General features: G+C 38.2%; 1 protein-coding gene across 2 annotated transcripts in view; it reads left to right on the top strand.

Moving 5' to 3' along the window:
• NRDE2 (NRDE-2, necessary for RNA interference, domain containing) overlaps positions 1-15,602 on the top strand; it is a 77,755-nt gene that overhangs the window by 7,645 nt on the left and 54,508 nt on the right. For both annotated transcript variants that reach the window (XM_072622953.1, XM_072622952.1), the window contains exons 2-3: positions 7,371-7,479; positions 9,999-10,232. In XM_072622953.1, the coding sequence (XP_072479054.1) occupies positions 7,371-7,479; positions 9,999-10,232 (343 nt within the window). The remainder of the gene's footprint in view (positions 1-7,370; positions 7,480-9,998; positions 10,233-15,602) is intronic.

Below are 15,602 nucleotides of genomic sequence, written 5' to 3'. Positions count from 1 at the left end.
CCTTCAGTGCATCCTTAAAGCCTTGCTTATTCCTTCTGAAAAACTCTGGAAAAGAATAAGACTTTATCTTGTTTTAACTTGTGGCTTTCTCATAGTTTTATCCTCATCTCCATCATTGGTAACATTTTCATAAAAACAGGCTTTTCAGGTCTCTGTGTTGGTTTTGTTGCCTCCATCCTTTTTCATTTGCTCAAGTGAGTGACTGAGAAAGTCATTGGGAAAATGACTGTGACCTCTGGTAGAGAATAAGTAGGTGCTGAACAGCAGGAGCTATTTTCAAATTCACCTACCCTGGTGTTAAACCGTACAGACTGGGGACTACTTCAGGAAAAAAGAAGGGGGGCAGAGGCATTGGGCCTAAGAGTGACTTAGAAAGACTACAAGAAATTCTCTTAAAAAATTCTATTTAACGTTTATACCCCAGTGATTTTAAATGCACCCAGTAGATTATAAAGACCTTGAATCTGGGGGATACACCTTTTTTTCTAATCCTTCACACAATAGATCTTCAATGAATGTTAGACCAATCTAGCATTGTGAACTTTGTTCATTTGGCTCTCTTTCTTCTTTGTGCCAAAAGACCCCTGTACTGTATACACATTGTTTGGTTCTATTAACAGGGACCTCCAATTTGAATGTCCTTATATCCAACAATTGTGTTGTGCCCATGTGCCCCATACTAAGAAAAAGCAGCTTTGTAAATACAGATTAAATAAATTAAAGAAAAGCTTTTGAATGATTAAAAAAAAAGAAAAAATAACAGTGGGATTTCATGAGGATGTGAGAAGTTCTGGGAACTAAAGAGGCAGAGCTTATTAAAATAATTGCTACCCTGCTGCCAGAATTTGGTTAGACCTCATATACCTGCAGAGCATGGCTGGTGGTATATTTGTACTAAGGGCAGGGGCAGGATTTAAACATTTTCACCCCATGAACCTATTTCTGTAACTACTTTAGCACTTTCTTCTTCTTTTGAGTTGAGAAGAAAAGTGTAGAACTTTTAATTACAACTCAGACTTTTTTTGCGGGTCTGTGTGTATTTTGTAACCAAATTAATCTTCCTAAAACACTGCAGTTATCATGTTACATACCGAGTAGTTTCTGATTACCAGTAGAATAGTTTGGCCTTCAAGAAGACCCTTTACAATCTAGCTCAATCTGCATTGCCAACTTTACCCCCTACTTCTCCTCAACCATTCATTTGAATCATACTGGTTATTCACCTACCCCAAAATATTTCCAAACCTTTGCCCATGTCATTTCTTCCCTCTCAATGGCCAGAAACGCTCATTTCCATTTATGAAAATCCTCCCCATTTTTCAGGGTTCAACTCAGATACTACCTTTTTCACATTGTCTTCTCTGACTTCCCCACTGATAATTAGTGTCTCCCTTGTCTGTAACATTATAATGCTTTTCTGTACACTTCAGACAAAGTGACTTATTAGTTTTCTCTAACATGCCATAGGTGTTTCCACTTCTACAGCTTTGTTAAAAATCTTTACTTTGACATGGACTGTACTTCCTTCCCTCCCTTCCTCCCCATTTTGATTACATAAAACCTACTCTTCTTTCAAGGACCAGCTTGAGTGTGGTATCTAGTGACATGTCCTAGGGTCCTGTTGTCATCTTCGTCCTGTTGAACGTTTTTGTTGGTGACTTCAGTGAAGACTCCAGAGCCATTGGCTACCAAATTTGTGAACATAGAACGGAAATGATAGCTATTATGGTAAATGACAGAAATCTAAATAGGATTTTTAACAGGTTGAAATGATGGGCCAGATTCAAGATATCGGTGTAAAAGCCTGTGCTTTGATTAAAAACAATCATCTCTGCAAGGACAGGATGAAAATACAGTGTCTAAAACCAAGGGAATGATACTTCCATTGTATTTTTTGTTAGTCATTGCATTGTAGGATCTAGGAATTGTAAATAACTTAAGAAATCATCTAGTCGAACCTGTACATTAATATGAATTCTCTCTATGGTAAAAATGTAAGCTACGTGAGGTCAAAGACTTTTGTTTTTGTACACCCAGTTCCTAGTCCAAAATCTGGCATATAAGGCTCACTTTGATGAATGCTTCTTGAATTTAATTAAACATACTTATCGTAGTTACCTAGTCCTTGCTTGAAGACTCCCAAATTAGGGAAGCCCACTACATACTGAAATAATCCATTCCACTTAGGAATACCTCTGATTGTCATCCGAAATCCCTCAGCCAGCCTCATATGTCATAACCTCAGGATCTTTTATCATTCTTATTGCCTTGTGGATGTGCTCCAGCTTATCATTAACCTTCCATAGGTGTAGTGGTGAAGACTGAATATAATACTCCAGATTCATTCTGACCAGGGCAGAGTAAGGGAGGACTATCATCACTTGACTCTGGACACTTTGCCTTCATTTAGCCTAGGATGCCACGAGATGTTATCATTATCATTTCACACTTTTGAAATGTATTGGACTTGTAGTACATGAAAATCCCTGTATTTTTTTTTTCAGATGAGCTACTGGCTAATTTTGCCTTTTCTATCTTGTCTTTATAAAGTTTATTTTTTTAACCCAAGTATAAGACTTTGCATTTATCACTAGTAATTTCCATCACCTTGGATTCAGCCCAATGATTTAACTTGTCAAGATCTTTTTGGATCCTGTCCCTCTGTGCCATTTGCATATTTAATAAGCATGACATGCCTTTTATACCTATGTTCCAAGTCATTGATAATGTCAAACAGTACACAGCTAAGCAGAAATTGACAGTAAACTTTTTATTGTCCTTTGGGGTCAACAAGAAAAAGTTGTATAACTTCCACATCCCTTCTAAACCTTTTCTTATGGCTAAACATTGCTAGTTCTTTCCAGTCACCTACATATGGTATGGTATTTAATGTCCTTGCTGTCTTCATACTGTCTTCTGGACACCCTCCAGCTTTTCCGTGGTCTTCCTAAAATTGATGCTTTAAACTAACTACAGTGTTCTAGATGTGGTCTGACCTGGGCAAAGTTCAATGAAGCCATTACTTCCTTTGTTCCAGACACCATGCTTCTCTTAATGCAGTCTTGAGTAGCATTGGATTTGTTGTTATTGCCATTGTTGATCCATTTTGAACTTGTAGTTGATTAAATCCCTCAGTTCTTTTCCATAGGAACTGCTGTCTTATCTTGCCTCCCTTATCATGTATTTGTGAAATTGATTTTTTCAGTCTAAATGTAGAATTTTGCATGTGATAGTCCTATTCAGTTTTATCTTATTGAATTTGGCTCGTTGCTCTAGCCTGTTGAAATTGTTTTTCATTCTATCATTCAGTGAGTTCACTATCCTTCTAGCTTCATATCACTGAAAATTGACAAGCATACCCTCTATGCTTTCATCCAGGCCATTAATATATAAAATAGCATGCAATCAAAATCAGACCCTTGGGATGTACTGACTACTAGGGACCTCCTCCAATCTGACACCTAACTTTTCATGGCTACTCTATGCATAGCCTACTTTCTCTATCGTGTAGAGAGGAGAACATCAAAGAATTTGTTAGATGTCTCACTCAAATGCAAATGTTGACTGTATTCTCTTGAATCTGCCAATGCAGTAATCTTGTCAGCAAAAGAAATGTGGTTAGTTTGGCATGATGTATTAGAGATGAAGCTATTATAATTCTGTTGTTACTGTTCAGTCATTTCAGTCATATCCAACTCTTTGTGACCCTGTTTGGGGTTTTCTTGGCAGAGATACTGGAGGGGTTTGCCATTTCCTTCTCCAGCTCATTTTACAGATGAAGGAACTGAGGCAAACAGGGTTAAGTGACTTGCCCAGGGTCACACAGCTAGTAAGTATCTGAGGCTAGATTTGAACTCAGGTCTTCTGACCCCAGGCGCAGCACCTGTATCCACTGTACCATGTAACTGTCCTATTCTAACTCTTAGTGATTGCTAGTTCCCTTTCTAAATACTTATAAACTGTTCCTTTAATAACGTATTCTAGGATTTTGCCAGGAATAGAATAACAACAACAACAACTAGCATTTACGTAATGCTTTAAAGTTTGCAGAATGTTTTGTGTTATTTCACTCAGTTTTCACAATAGCCCCGTTTGGTAGGTGCTCTTGTCATCATTTTATAGATGAGAAAACTGAGGCTGTGAGAGGTCAAATGAATCCCTAAGGGCTACATAGCTAGTATATGTCAACTGGGATGAATTCATGTTTTACTGACTCCATACCCTGCAATTTATCTACTTTGCTCCTTAGCTGCTTTCAAGAAGTCCAGCTTGTTGGGGTGTGGTTTATAGACTATACCTTTTAATATGTTTTGGAAATTGGGGAAACATTTGCCCACCTCCAGTCCTGTGATATCTCACCTATTTCTTACTGATCAAAGATCACAACCCTGGCTCACCAGGCGTATATGTCCATTCTTTCCGTGCAAGCTCTGTGGACTTGAACTCATTCAGGGCAGCTAGTTCTCTTCCCGTCTCCTCTCTTACCTTAATCTTAACTCCCTCTTAACCATTTACGTTCCTTCTTAGTCGATAGATCATTCTCCTTGGCAGACAAAATGAGCAAACTAAGTAGTTCTGTCTTCTCACTCTCATCTGTTCTTCCTGTACTGTCTATCTTAGGTGGGTCGCCTGTCCTTTCTTTGATTTTCCTCTTTCCTCAGAGATTTTTTTTTTTAAAGTCATTCCTGTTGGCTTTAACATTATTTGGCCTTGCTTCATTTTGGATTTTCTTACTTATTACACTATATTTACAGGCCTGTCCTCCTATTGCACGAATTCTTTGTTACCTTTCCTTTCCTTTATTTTTTATCATATGCTTTCTAAAAGTCTCAGTTGGCTAGTGAATTCCCTGTGGAACCCCACTGGTCCTTTAGATAATGCTCTCACCATTTTTCTTACTCGTTGGAATGATTTCTGTTTTTGTTTTCAGAATTCTATTTTTGAGAGCTTCCCATACTTCTTGAACCTATTTCTTTATAGGACTGTAGACAATTAGATCTTGCCTATGCTTTGTCTATGCTTTGAAATATGTTTTCCCAAAGTCTAGAGGATGTGTCAGGCTATCTTCTGGTACTTCTCCCCCACTATCTCTGCTTTCTGCCTCATAAAATTGTGAGTTCTTTTCATGAAGATCAAACAATTAATAAACATTTATTAAGCCAATTATGTGCCAGGTACTAAGCACAGGGGGACCAAAAAGAGACAAAAGACAGTATCTGCCCTCCAGGAATTCACAATCTAATAAGGGAGACAACAGACAGACAAATATTTACAGAATAAATAGGAAATATTTACAGAGAGAAGCCGCTGGAATTAAGAGGGGCTGGGATAGTCTTTTTGTAACAGGTGACATGTGTTTGTCCTTTGTTTTCAAAGAAGACCATGACATCAGAGAAATGATGACATGACTTGCACTTGACTTTCTTTTGAGTGAGGTAGGGCTGTGCAAAATTACCAACCTCACTTTCTCCTCCTGAGCCATCTGTATCCAATGACCAGATATTGATCAGGATGACTGGAGATGGCCCAGGATGCAATGGGAGACCTTGGCCTTTTTAGGCTGACCTTTTCTGGTACTCAGTTAAAAGGAGGTAACACCCATTGAGTGAATAAGCCTCTTTAAGAAGCAGTCAGGGAATGGTGGCTATGTAGTTAAGTCTTGGTTTCCCAATCTATAAAAACTGAGTGTGAATGTAACTCTTATTGTGGTGGCAAAGAACATGACACTTAAAGGAAAGCCAGAGAAGTCAGTAGGCAGAGTTGAGGAGGGAGAGTGTTACAGGGATCGGGGATAGCTAGAGAAAATGTGTGGAGCTGAAAGATAGAGTATCTTGTTTGTGGAACAGCTGGAAGGCCAGTCTCCCTGGATTGAAAAATACAGGAATAAGGTAGTAAGAAGACTGGAAAGATAGGAGGGTAGAAGAGCTTTGAATGCCAAACAGGATTTTATATTTGATCCTGGAGGAGGTAGAAAGCCACTGTTACTTAGGGATGTGATTGGACCTGTGCCTTAGGAAAATCACTTTAATGGCTCAAAGAGGACCATGACTTCAGGGAGTTGATGCCAAGACATGCAAGTGAATTGGATTTAAGTGAGGGAGGGCTGTGCAAAATCACCATCCTCACTTTGTCCTCTAGAGCCATCTGCGTTCAATGGCCAAATGTAGATCAAGATGACTAGAGATGGCCCTGGATGCAGTGGGAGACCTTGACCTAAAAAAGCTAAGGTCGCAGTGTCCATTCTGTGATTAAGGCTAGCTAAGAAAATGAAGTTGAGGATTGCCTCTTTACCTGTTAAAAAAAAACACACAACAGTCTGGGAGGGGAAGACTCTTAGGGGTTTTGTCCGGAATAGAAACGATTGCTATTTATGTTCACTCTGAGCCAATGCTTAGCCAAAGTAAGGCTTGGCCTGGGACCTACTCCTTAAGTGAAAAAAAGGTTTTAATGATTAAAATTTACATTCCTTTGGACCGAGCAACTTCAGGTAAGGGTATGATACCATATGTGGACCAAGGGAAAGAAAAGAAAAGAGCTATTCCAGTCGGGTTCCCAGTGGGGCAGCTCCTCTCTCTACTCACAGAGGTTGTTTGTCCTTTCTTGTAGAGAATTGATGGATGTCATGGTCCTCTTCTAGGACGAAGGGCAAACAGCAGCAACATCTGTCAAAGACCTTAACTTAAAAAGACCAAGGTCTCCTAGTATGTCCAGGGCCATCTCCAGTTATCCTGATATATATCTTGCCACTGGATCTAGATGACTCCATAGGAGAAAATGAGGCTAGTGACTTTGCACAGCCCTTCCCTCCCCCAAATCCAGTTTACCTGTGCCTTCAATTAATGAATGAATGAAAGAAAAACATTAAGTACATAAAGTGCAATGTACTTTATCCTCTTTTCTCTTTCAAGATCCTCCTTCTTCAGGCTGGATTTAGGTGTCACTTCCTATAGGAAGCCTTCCCTGAATCCCAAAGTTATTAATGGTTTTCCCCTCCTCAAATTCCCTTATACTCCAGTAGACTGTAAACTCCTTAAGGACAGAGATTACTTGATTTTTATGTGTCCTTAACACCTAGATTAGTGCTTCATATATAATAAGCATATACTAAATGTTTGCCAAATTGAACTGATGTTAACTTACAATGTAGCTGGATAAGATAAGAGAATTTTTAGTCTTAAATATTTAAGTGTGCTCCAATCCTGTCCTCTGCAAAATAAAAAAATTTTGTAATTTTTGCTATCCTTGACTATTTGGAATGGTTTGCTGACATTGGCAGTGAATTAGGTCATTGACTGATTAGTTGAATTTCCTACTTTCTAGAACATATTGAGCTAATTTTATTGATCTTTTTTTCCCTTCTGCATGTGTAGATTTAGACTGGTTGAGCAACCCAAGTTTTTGTACTGGAAACATACCAACCCTGCAACAAAATACCGTAGAGATCGCAACCCTTACTTCTGAGAAGGAACTGCTTGCAAGGTAGCATTTTCTTTTACATTTTTCTTAATGGATTTTCTCTTAGGAAGGAACTTGTACATCTTAGCTTAAATGAAGCTCCTTGAAAAATTTTAATAAACACCATGCTGATCTTTTATGAACTATTATTTCTCTTGTCTCACCATCTGACATTTCCTTTTTTCTTTCCTTCTCCCTTCTCCTCTCCCTCCTTCCATTTTGCAATGAAATCACAGGTAAGTGCCTTTTTAATTAGGCCAGGAGGGAAATGTCGGAATAATGATTCTTACACAGCTTTATTTGTTTTAATTTTTATTGTTAACAATTGTTTTGATACAACAGACATTTCCAAACAAATCTCCAAGCATCCTCCCTTCCTTACAAGGTTCATTCTCCAGAAAAATATATCAGTTTATTAATATAAAGGAGAGAGGGATTCCTTAACAGTCAGTATGGCACTACTAAATTGAATGTTGTAGTTGAACAGAGTTTTGTTGGCTGGCCATGTTGACTTTATTTGCATTGTTATAGACAGCATAGATATTGGTGTTTTCATTCTCTTTAAAGCAGCTTTACCGACCTCCTTAATGATCTCTCACATCTCACACTTAAGATGGCTTTTTTCTCTCTTTCTTTTTTAAACTTTTTTGTTGATTTATTTTTAGTTTTCAACATTCTCTTATATAAGATTTTGAGTTCCAAATTTTCTCCCTCTTCCCCCATACCAAGACAGCATGCAGTCTGATATAGGCTCTACATATACATTCATATTAAACACATTTTCACATTAGTCATATTGTAAAGAAGAATTAGAACCAATAGAAGGAACCACGAATATAGCTTCTTATTATACTTTGATCTCTTTTCATAAAAATTGACTGTTGTGCCTTTTATATTCTACCTCTGGGTTATATGAAATTCTGAGAAAAGGTTTTTTTTAAACCAGTATATAATTTGTGTACATTAAAAAAAAATTGTTTTTAGTTTTCAACTAAATCTTTTATAAGATTTGAGTTCTAAATTCTCCCCTACACACACACACACACACACACACACACACACACACACACACACACTCACACTCACACTCACACTCACACACACACTCACTCATACACTCACACTCTCCCCTCCCCAAGATGGCATGCAATCTGATGTAGGCTATTAATCATATTAAATTTATTTTATATTAAACATATTTCCACATTAGCCATGTTCTGAAAGAAAAACCAGAACAAAAGGGAAAAACCACAAGAAGAAAAAACAAAAAATTTCAAAAAGAAAGTAGTCTGCTTCGATCTGCATTCAGACTCCATAATCTTTCTCTAGATGTGGACAGCATTTTCCATCGTGAGTCTTTTAGAATTGACTTAGATCATTTCATTGCTGAGAAGAGCTAAGTCTATCAAGGTTGATCAGCATACAGTGTTGCTGTTACTATGTACAGTGTTCTCCTGGTTCTGCTTAGTTTACTCAGCATCACTTTTTACAAATCTGTGTAGTTTTTTCTGAAATCTGCCTGCTCATCATTTCTATTCCATTCCATTCATATACATCAACTTGATCAGCCATTTGCCAATTGATGGGCATCCCCTCAATTGTGGTTTTTGGCCACCAAAAACAGATCAGCTATAAATATTTTTGTGCATGTGGGTCCAATTCCCTTGTTTATGATCGCCTTGGGATATAGACCTGGCAGTAGTATTACTGGCTCAAAGGGTATGCACAATTTTATAGCCCTTTGGGCATAGTTCCAAATTACTCCCCAGAATGGTTTGATCAGTTCACAACTCTACCAACAGTGCGTTAGTGTTCCAGTTTTCCCACATCTTCTCCCGCATTTTTCATTTCCTATTTTGTCATGTTAGCCAACCTGATAGGTGTGTGTCCAGTTTTAAAAGTCCATTGCTGAAGATAACGATCCATAAACCCTTCCCAAACCTGGATCCTTGAGCAGTATACCTTGTTAAGCCCTGGGATTGAGTATACAGTGCTACAAGCCTTTGTTAATTGAGGATTGGTAAAGCAGCTGTGGTACTGAACTTGAGGAAGAATTGTAGTGCTCTGCTGTAACCTTTTGAAAATCGTGGACAAGACTTAGGTCCAGTTTTTTGCCTTTAAAGTCATGTTAGTGGGAATAGGTAGGACTAAATATGTACTTCTTAGAATGTTGCTTTTTTAGGGTACTCTGTTTTTTAATTTGATAAATTAACCTCTGGATGCTTCTTGTTTAAAGGAACACATTAATGATGTGTACACCTAAAAATATTAAGAACAGTTTGCTCAAAATTGGATATATCATTTGATTAAAACCTCTTGCTTTATTTTTTTTCTCTAATCGTAAGACCTTATAAACTTAGCTGAGAATCTCTTGGAAAAAATCTAATAAGAATATCTGATTTAAAGTTCTTTGTTTCATTTATAGAAACACTTTTTCTTGTCCTGTCTTTCTCTACCCCTTCAATCTATGATTGTTTGGTTTTTCTTAATATTTCCCTTACTTATTCTTTGAGAAGAATTATAAAATTGATTTTTCTGAACAGGAGCCCTTTGAGACCGGAGCTTTCAGAAGGCAGTGAGACACCCCAAAGGGTTAAACAAGCAAGTAGGAAAAAGAAGAAAGAAAAGAAGAAAAAGAAGAAACACCAGCACCACAAGAAAACCAAGAAAAAACATGAGCAGTCTAGTGACAGCGAGTCTTACTCAGCTACTGACTCGGAAAAGGAGACATCTACAAGAGTCATCATTGACAGTAAAAAGAAAGTGGAGAAACCAAAGTATGTATTCTCTTCCTAAATACCTACAACATTGGACATTTGGATTTTTCCTTCCTCTGGAATCCTAGTGTCATTTGCTCTCATGTGTGTCATATTAGGTGTTCCCCCATGTCTATTCATTTGCCTAGGCCATCTGCCATTTGTATATTAGAGCAGGGAGTGACCTCACTGTTCATCTAGAGCAGTGGTTACAAATTCAGATAGAAATAGGAGTCACCAAACTGTACCTAAGGATTCCTGGGGGCCTCATATTGACTTACAAAACCGCATATTAGCATTTCTGTGTTGTGTTACATTTTTTTTATTTTAAAAATATTTCCCAATTAATTGAGTTTTGGGCCAACCCTCCCACCTCTTTTTTAATGTAGCTTCATCTTTTTTTTTTTTTTTAAACCAGGAAACTGAAATCTAGAGAGGTTGAGTGACTTGCCCAGCATCACAAAGCTGGTAATTGGAAATGATTTCAACCATAATCCTTTGGCTCTAAATTTAGTGCTCTTTTCACTATACCATGTGTGCCCCATCTTTTTCTTATAGGGAATTCCATGTGAAAGTGCCCTATCTATATATAGATAAGAACAGTTGGTACAGTGTAAAACTTGCTGAATTTTTCATCCTTTAAATATAATCTTTCTTTTGCTTGTATTCAAAAATTTGGAGAGAGAAATTTAAGTATGTGTCTAATGTACACTTTAAAAATAGTTAAGCACTTTGTAACTCTTAGGGGACTGCCATATTCTTGTTCTGTGCATGGAACTCCCATTGATGTCAGTGCACACTGTGCTTTGAGCCAAGTATGGAATATAGCCTTCTGTGTTTCCACTCAACCTGTAAACAGTGAATCCTTCAGTGGCCATTCTGTCATCAGCTACCAGCTATAAAGTGCTTCAGGGCTCTGAAGTTCCGGATATGTCATCTGGATATGCCACTTTGCACACCAATCACCAAATTTTACCTTCTTGAGTAGCAAACAAGCAACAAAATAAAGGAGTTTCAAGTGGCAGTTAAGAAGAGATAGTCTTCCTGGTGGCTTTTCATGTGTTGGTGACCATTTTCCCTATTAACCTAATAATAATCTGATTTTAATGTTTGTTTTCAAAAGAATTTACATGAACTCCGGCTGTCTCCTACTAGTTTTTCTTCTGTTTGACATTTCATTCACTGTCTTCCCAGGTTTGTCATCTTGTCCTTGCTCCCTAGGTATGGGTGTCTTCTTCCTTGGCCCTCTTCTCTCTTTCCTCTCTTTATCTGGGTGATCTCATCTGTTCCCCTGGGTTCAGTTATCATCTCTATTGAGATAACTCCTAAATCTAGCTTAGGCTATCCGTTGAGCTCTACCTCATCATAATGGCTGCTGTATATCTCCATTAGGGTGTCCCATTAGCCTCTTAAATTCAGTATGTCATTCATCCTCTCCCATTGAACTTGCCTCACTTAAACTTCCTAATATTTGTTTATAGTACTAATGTACCCCTAATGACCAAGACTCTAAACCTCAGCCATCCTTTTCTTTTAACATTTCACATCCAATTGATTGCCAAATGAAAAGGGGGCATAGAGTGACCAATCACTATTGTAATGCCTCACACCTTTCGCACATGATGTATGGATACCTGCTGACTGTTTGCTTTGCTTTTTCTACTCCATCCTCCCACTGGCAGGTCTAGGTTCCTAGAGAAAGACCACCATATGCTTGTACTCTAGGGATATCCTTACAGTTGGGGGAATGTACTTTGCTTACTCCCCACTTTACCTCTCAAGCCCCCACTGATGTATTTCCATTTATACAAAACTAGCCATTCACAATCATGACACTTTCAGATCTTAAATATAGCATTTACTTAACAGTAAGGCAAAAGAAATAATAACTTTACAGATACTCACATACTAAAGCAAATGTGGGAGTAGCAGGTACATCACATAAACTTGATTCATACTTTTCCACCAATTCAGTCAGTATCTGGGTAGGTTAGTGGGCACTTAGAGAAAGGAGCACATGAATGAGGAAAACCCATGTGTGCGTTCAGCCTAACTCACAGCTCTTGGACTAGTAAACTTGAATGTCCTCTTTCTCTCTTTAGTATTGTTTATAAATGTTCCTTGATAAATATAGCTTCTATATGGAATCACTATTAAACTGAATTAATCCATACTGTGTTTAACCAACATACTCACTGACTGTGACCAGGTGACTTCTTTGCTTCCAAGACATTCTTTATACCCAGCTGGATTATCCCTTAATAACAGTTGTGTAGTCTCCATCACTTTTAGCTTTAGGTTCATATAGTTCTGAAATCTATTCTTTCAATTCTCTTATCTTTCTTGGCTTAGACTTTGGGTTCACTGCAAATGACCCCACCTTAGCTTATGATTAGTAACCAAATTCTCATTTTCTATCTAAAATTAGGTAAATTATATTTGTTGCACAATCATTGAAGTGCATAGTTCCCAAGTTATTAAATCAAAAGTTCTTTTGTTCTAATCCAAATCACTGAAGCATTCTGTGGTCTTCATTTATTTCAGTATACCATGAATTGAGCAACTTTCAGAACTCTGAGCAGACCTGTGCCTCCAAAAATGAACTCTCAATGCAATCTTAACTAGCAGCTGCTTTTCTCAGAAGCAGACTTACATCTATTACTTCCTTAGATAAGCCTTGACTACTCTGTTTCCATAATATATTAAATATGCCCCTTCCTCTCCACTCAGGCTGCCATCATCCTAATATAAGATGATTTTCTCTTGGACTATAAAAACAACTTCCTAATTGATCTCCCTGCCTATTGGTTCTTTCTTCTTTGGGCCATACTAAATTTATTGTTGTTTAGCCATTTCAGTTGTGTCTGACTCTTCATGACCCTGTTTGGGGTTTTCTTGGAAAAGATACTGGAGTGGTTTGCCATTTCCTTCTGCAGCTCATTTTACAGATGAGAGGACTGAGGAAAATGGGGTTAAGTACCCAGGGTCACACAGCTAGAAAGCGTCTCAGGTCAGATTTGTACTCAGGCTCCTAACTCCAGACCCAGCGCTCTATCCACTGTGCTACCTTGCTGCCCACTTCACTTAATAGAGCTGCCAAGTCAATTTTCCTCATGCCCATTTGTGACGATGTTATTCTCCTTTTGAAGCTCTTCAAGTAAAGTACCAACTTTAGCATGGCTTTCAGGACTTTCCACAGTCTGGCTCTATCTGTCTAACCTGTCTTTTCAGCCATATTTTACTTGACACTTATTTCACTTCAGTCACTCCGAAGTTCCAACTAGCCTACTGGCTATTGTTCCCTGTTCTTTACCTGTTGCCTCCCACTTCCATGCATTCCCATGGGCCATCCCCATATGCCTGGAGTATGCCTTCTACTCATTTTTGCCTGCTAAACCCTTTTCTTTTAGAAAAAGATTTTTCCAGACTCAGCTCTAGACCTGTCTTTTCCATGAAGACTTCAGTGATTCTCCTCAGCGTTCACTTCTTCCTTAGGTTCTCCTTGAGCACGTGGCTGCATCTCTTTTTTTACCCTATCATACTCTGTCTTGGGGTAGCTAGGTGGTTTAGTGGATAGACTTATCTTCCTGAGTTCAAATCTGGCCTCAGACACTTACTACTTACGTGTGACTGTGGGCAAGTCACTTAATCCTATTTGCCTCAGTTTCCACATCTGTACAGTGAGCTGGAGAAAGAAGGGCAAACCACTCCAGTATCTTTCCCAAGGAAATCCCAGATAGGATCACAAAGAGTTAAAAAATACTGAACAACTACTGAACAATAACAACAACGCCCTATTTCTGATTATGTTCATCTGCATAAGTGTTCTATTCTTGCAAGTAGATTTTAAGGTCTTTGAAGGCTGGAACTTCCATTTTTCATCTCTGTGCTTCTGTTTACTAGCACAGTGCCTTGCATTGTGTAGGTCCTTAATAAGTATTTGTGCAGTTGAATCTTCATATGAAACGACTGGTGAATCTGTTTTACAGAGAAGGGAAAGTGAATCTTAAATGAATTTCTAAAAATCCCGAGGAGAGCTGTGTTAGGAAACACAATTTTAGCCTGTGCTTAACTTTGCAGATATAACTTTCCATCCTTTGTATGTCAGCAAAAATGGCAGTATTTGTGTATCCCCAACCACGTTTGATCAGTTTATTGATGTCATGCTGAAAATCAGAAGCTTTACTAAGGTTGAGTTAGATATTTGCATATTAATTATGCATATTCTTACTAGCTATCTTCTTCATTATCTTGCCTAGAACTTGCATAGTTCCTTTTACTTTTCCTAGGATCTGATCTCACTGGATGATTTATACCTAGGTGGGGAAGGAACTAAGGGCACTAGTGAGTGTGGGAGTTTTTCTTTGATGTCATAATGCAGGTCCATCTCCTGGAGTTCTATATTTAGATGCAGAAGGGCTGGCTTTTTCTGTTTCCCTTAGGAAGGAATCACCTGCTGTCATTTTTTTATCTATCCTAAGGGCCATAACTACTGGCCTTCTATTTTCTAGGTAGAACTTTTCTTCTCTTTCAAGGCAGGGGTGATCCTTTCCCCTCTTAAATCAGGACCACATACTGCTTACTGACCTTCATGCCTAATGAAGTAGAGATAAGAAGTTGTTGACTCTTAGGGTAGTCTGCAGCTGGGCATCTGACTTTGGGACATCTGGATATTGTTCCTTTCCCTCCGCCAACTTGGCTTCCCTTTTCCTTCTGGGATGGTTCCATACACTTCATTTGATGAGAATTATTTTCCCTTCTTTACTCCCTTCAGTTTCTGTACTGGCAGAGAAAATCTTCAGTGAACTTTTCTCAAAGGGAATCAATCCAGAGATAGACCAGGAGTGCCCCTGTTGTTGCCTGTTCTGGAATTCCCATAACATTTCTTTGTATGCCTTGTCCAGAAAGAGTATGGAACTTATTTCCATGGCAACATAGCCATAGGCAGTGATGGAATAACTCTTAATAATTTCTTGAACTTTTTTAACTACTTGCTTTGACAGCACTATTGTGAATTGGTTTGGTTTGGTTTTTCCCAGAGGCCTATTATGGATCTTGGGTGATTATATTTGTAGTTTAATATCTCAAAAACCTTCACAGTTTATGTTAAGACATTTGGAGTAAATTTAAGGTGAGATATTAAGAAGACAAATTTATTTCCTTCCAGAGTGCTTGAATACAGTGCTGGCAGCCAACTCTGAATCCTATCCTAACTCCACGATGGGAGCAGATATGTCTATATGCTTATGTCTATGTATCTTTATCTCTCTACGAAATAGAGAGTACTCAGAACACATCATGTTCCAAATCAAATCGATTCCAACCCTGAATAATATATAAGGCCTAACTGAACCCTTCCAAGTTAACTTTTTAACATATTTTGAATAAAAT

The sequence above is a fragment of the Notamacropus eugenii genome, chromosome 7 (assembly GCF_028372415.1).
Source record: "Notamacropus eugenii isolate mMacEug1 chromosome 7, mMacEug1.pri_v2, whole genome shotgun sequence".
In the NCBI taxonomy this organism is placed as follows: Eukaryota; Metazoa; Chordata; class Mammalia; order Diprotodontia; family Macropodidae; genus Notamacropus; species Notamacropus eugenii.
Note: the sequence above shows the minus strand (reverse complement) of the source record. Positions and strands in the feature narration are given on the sequence as shown.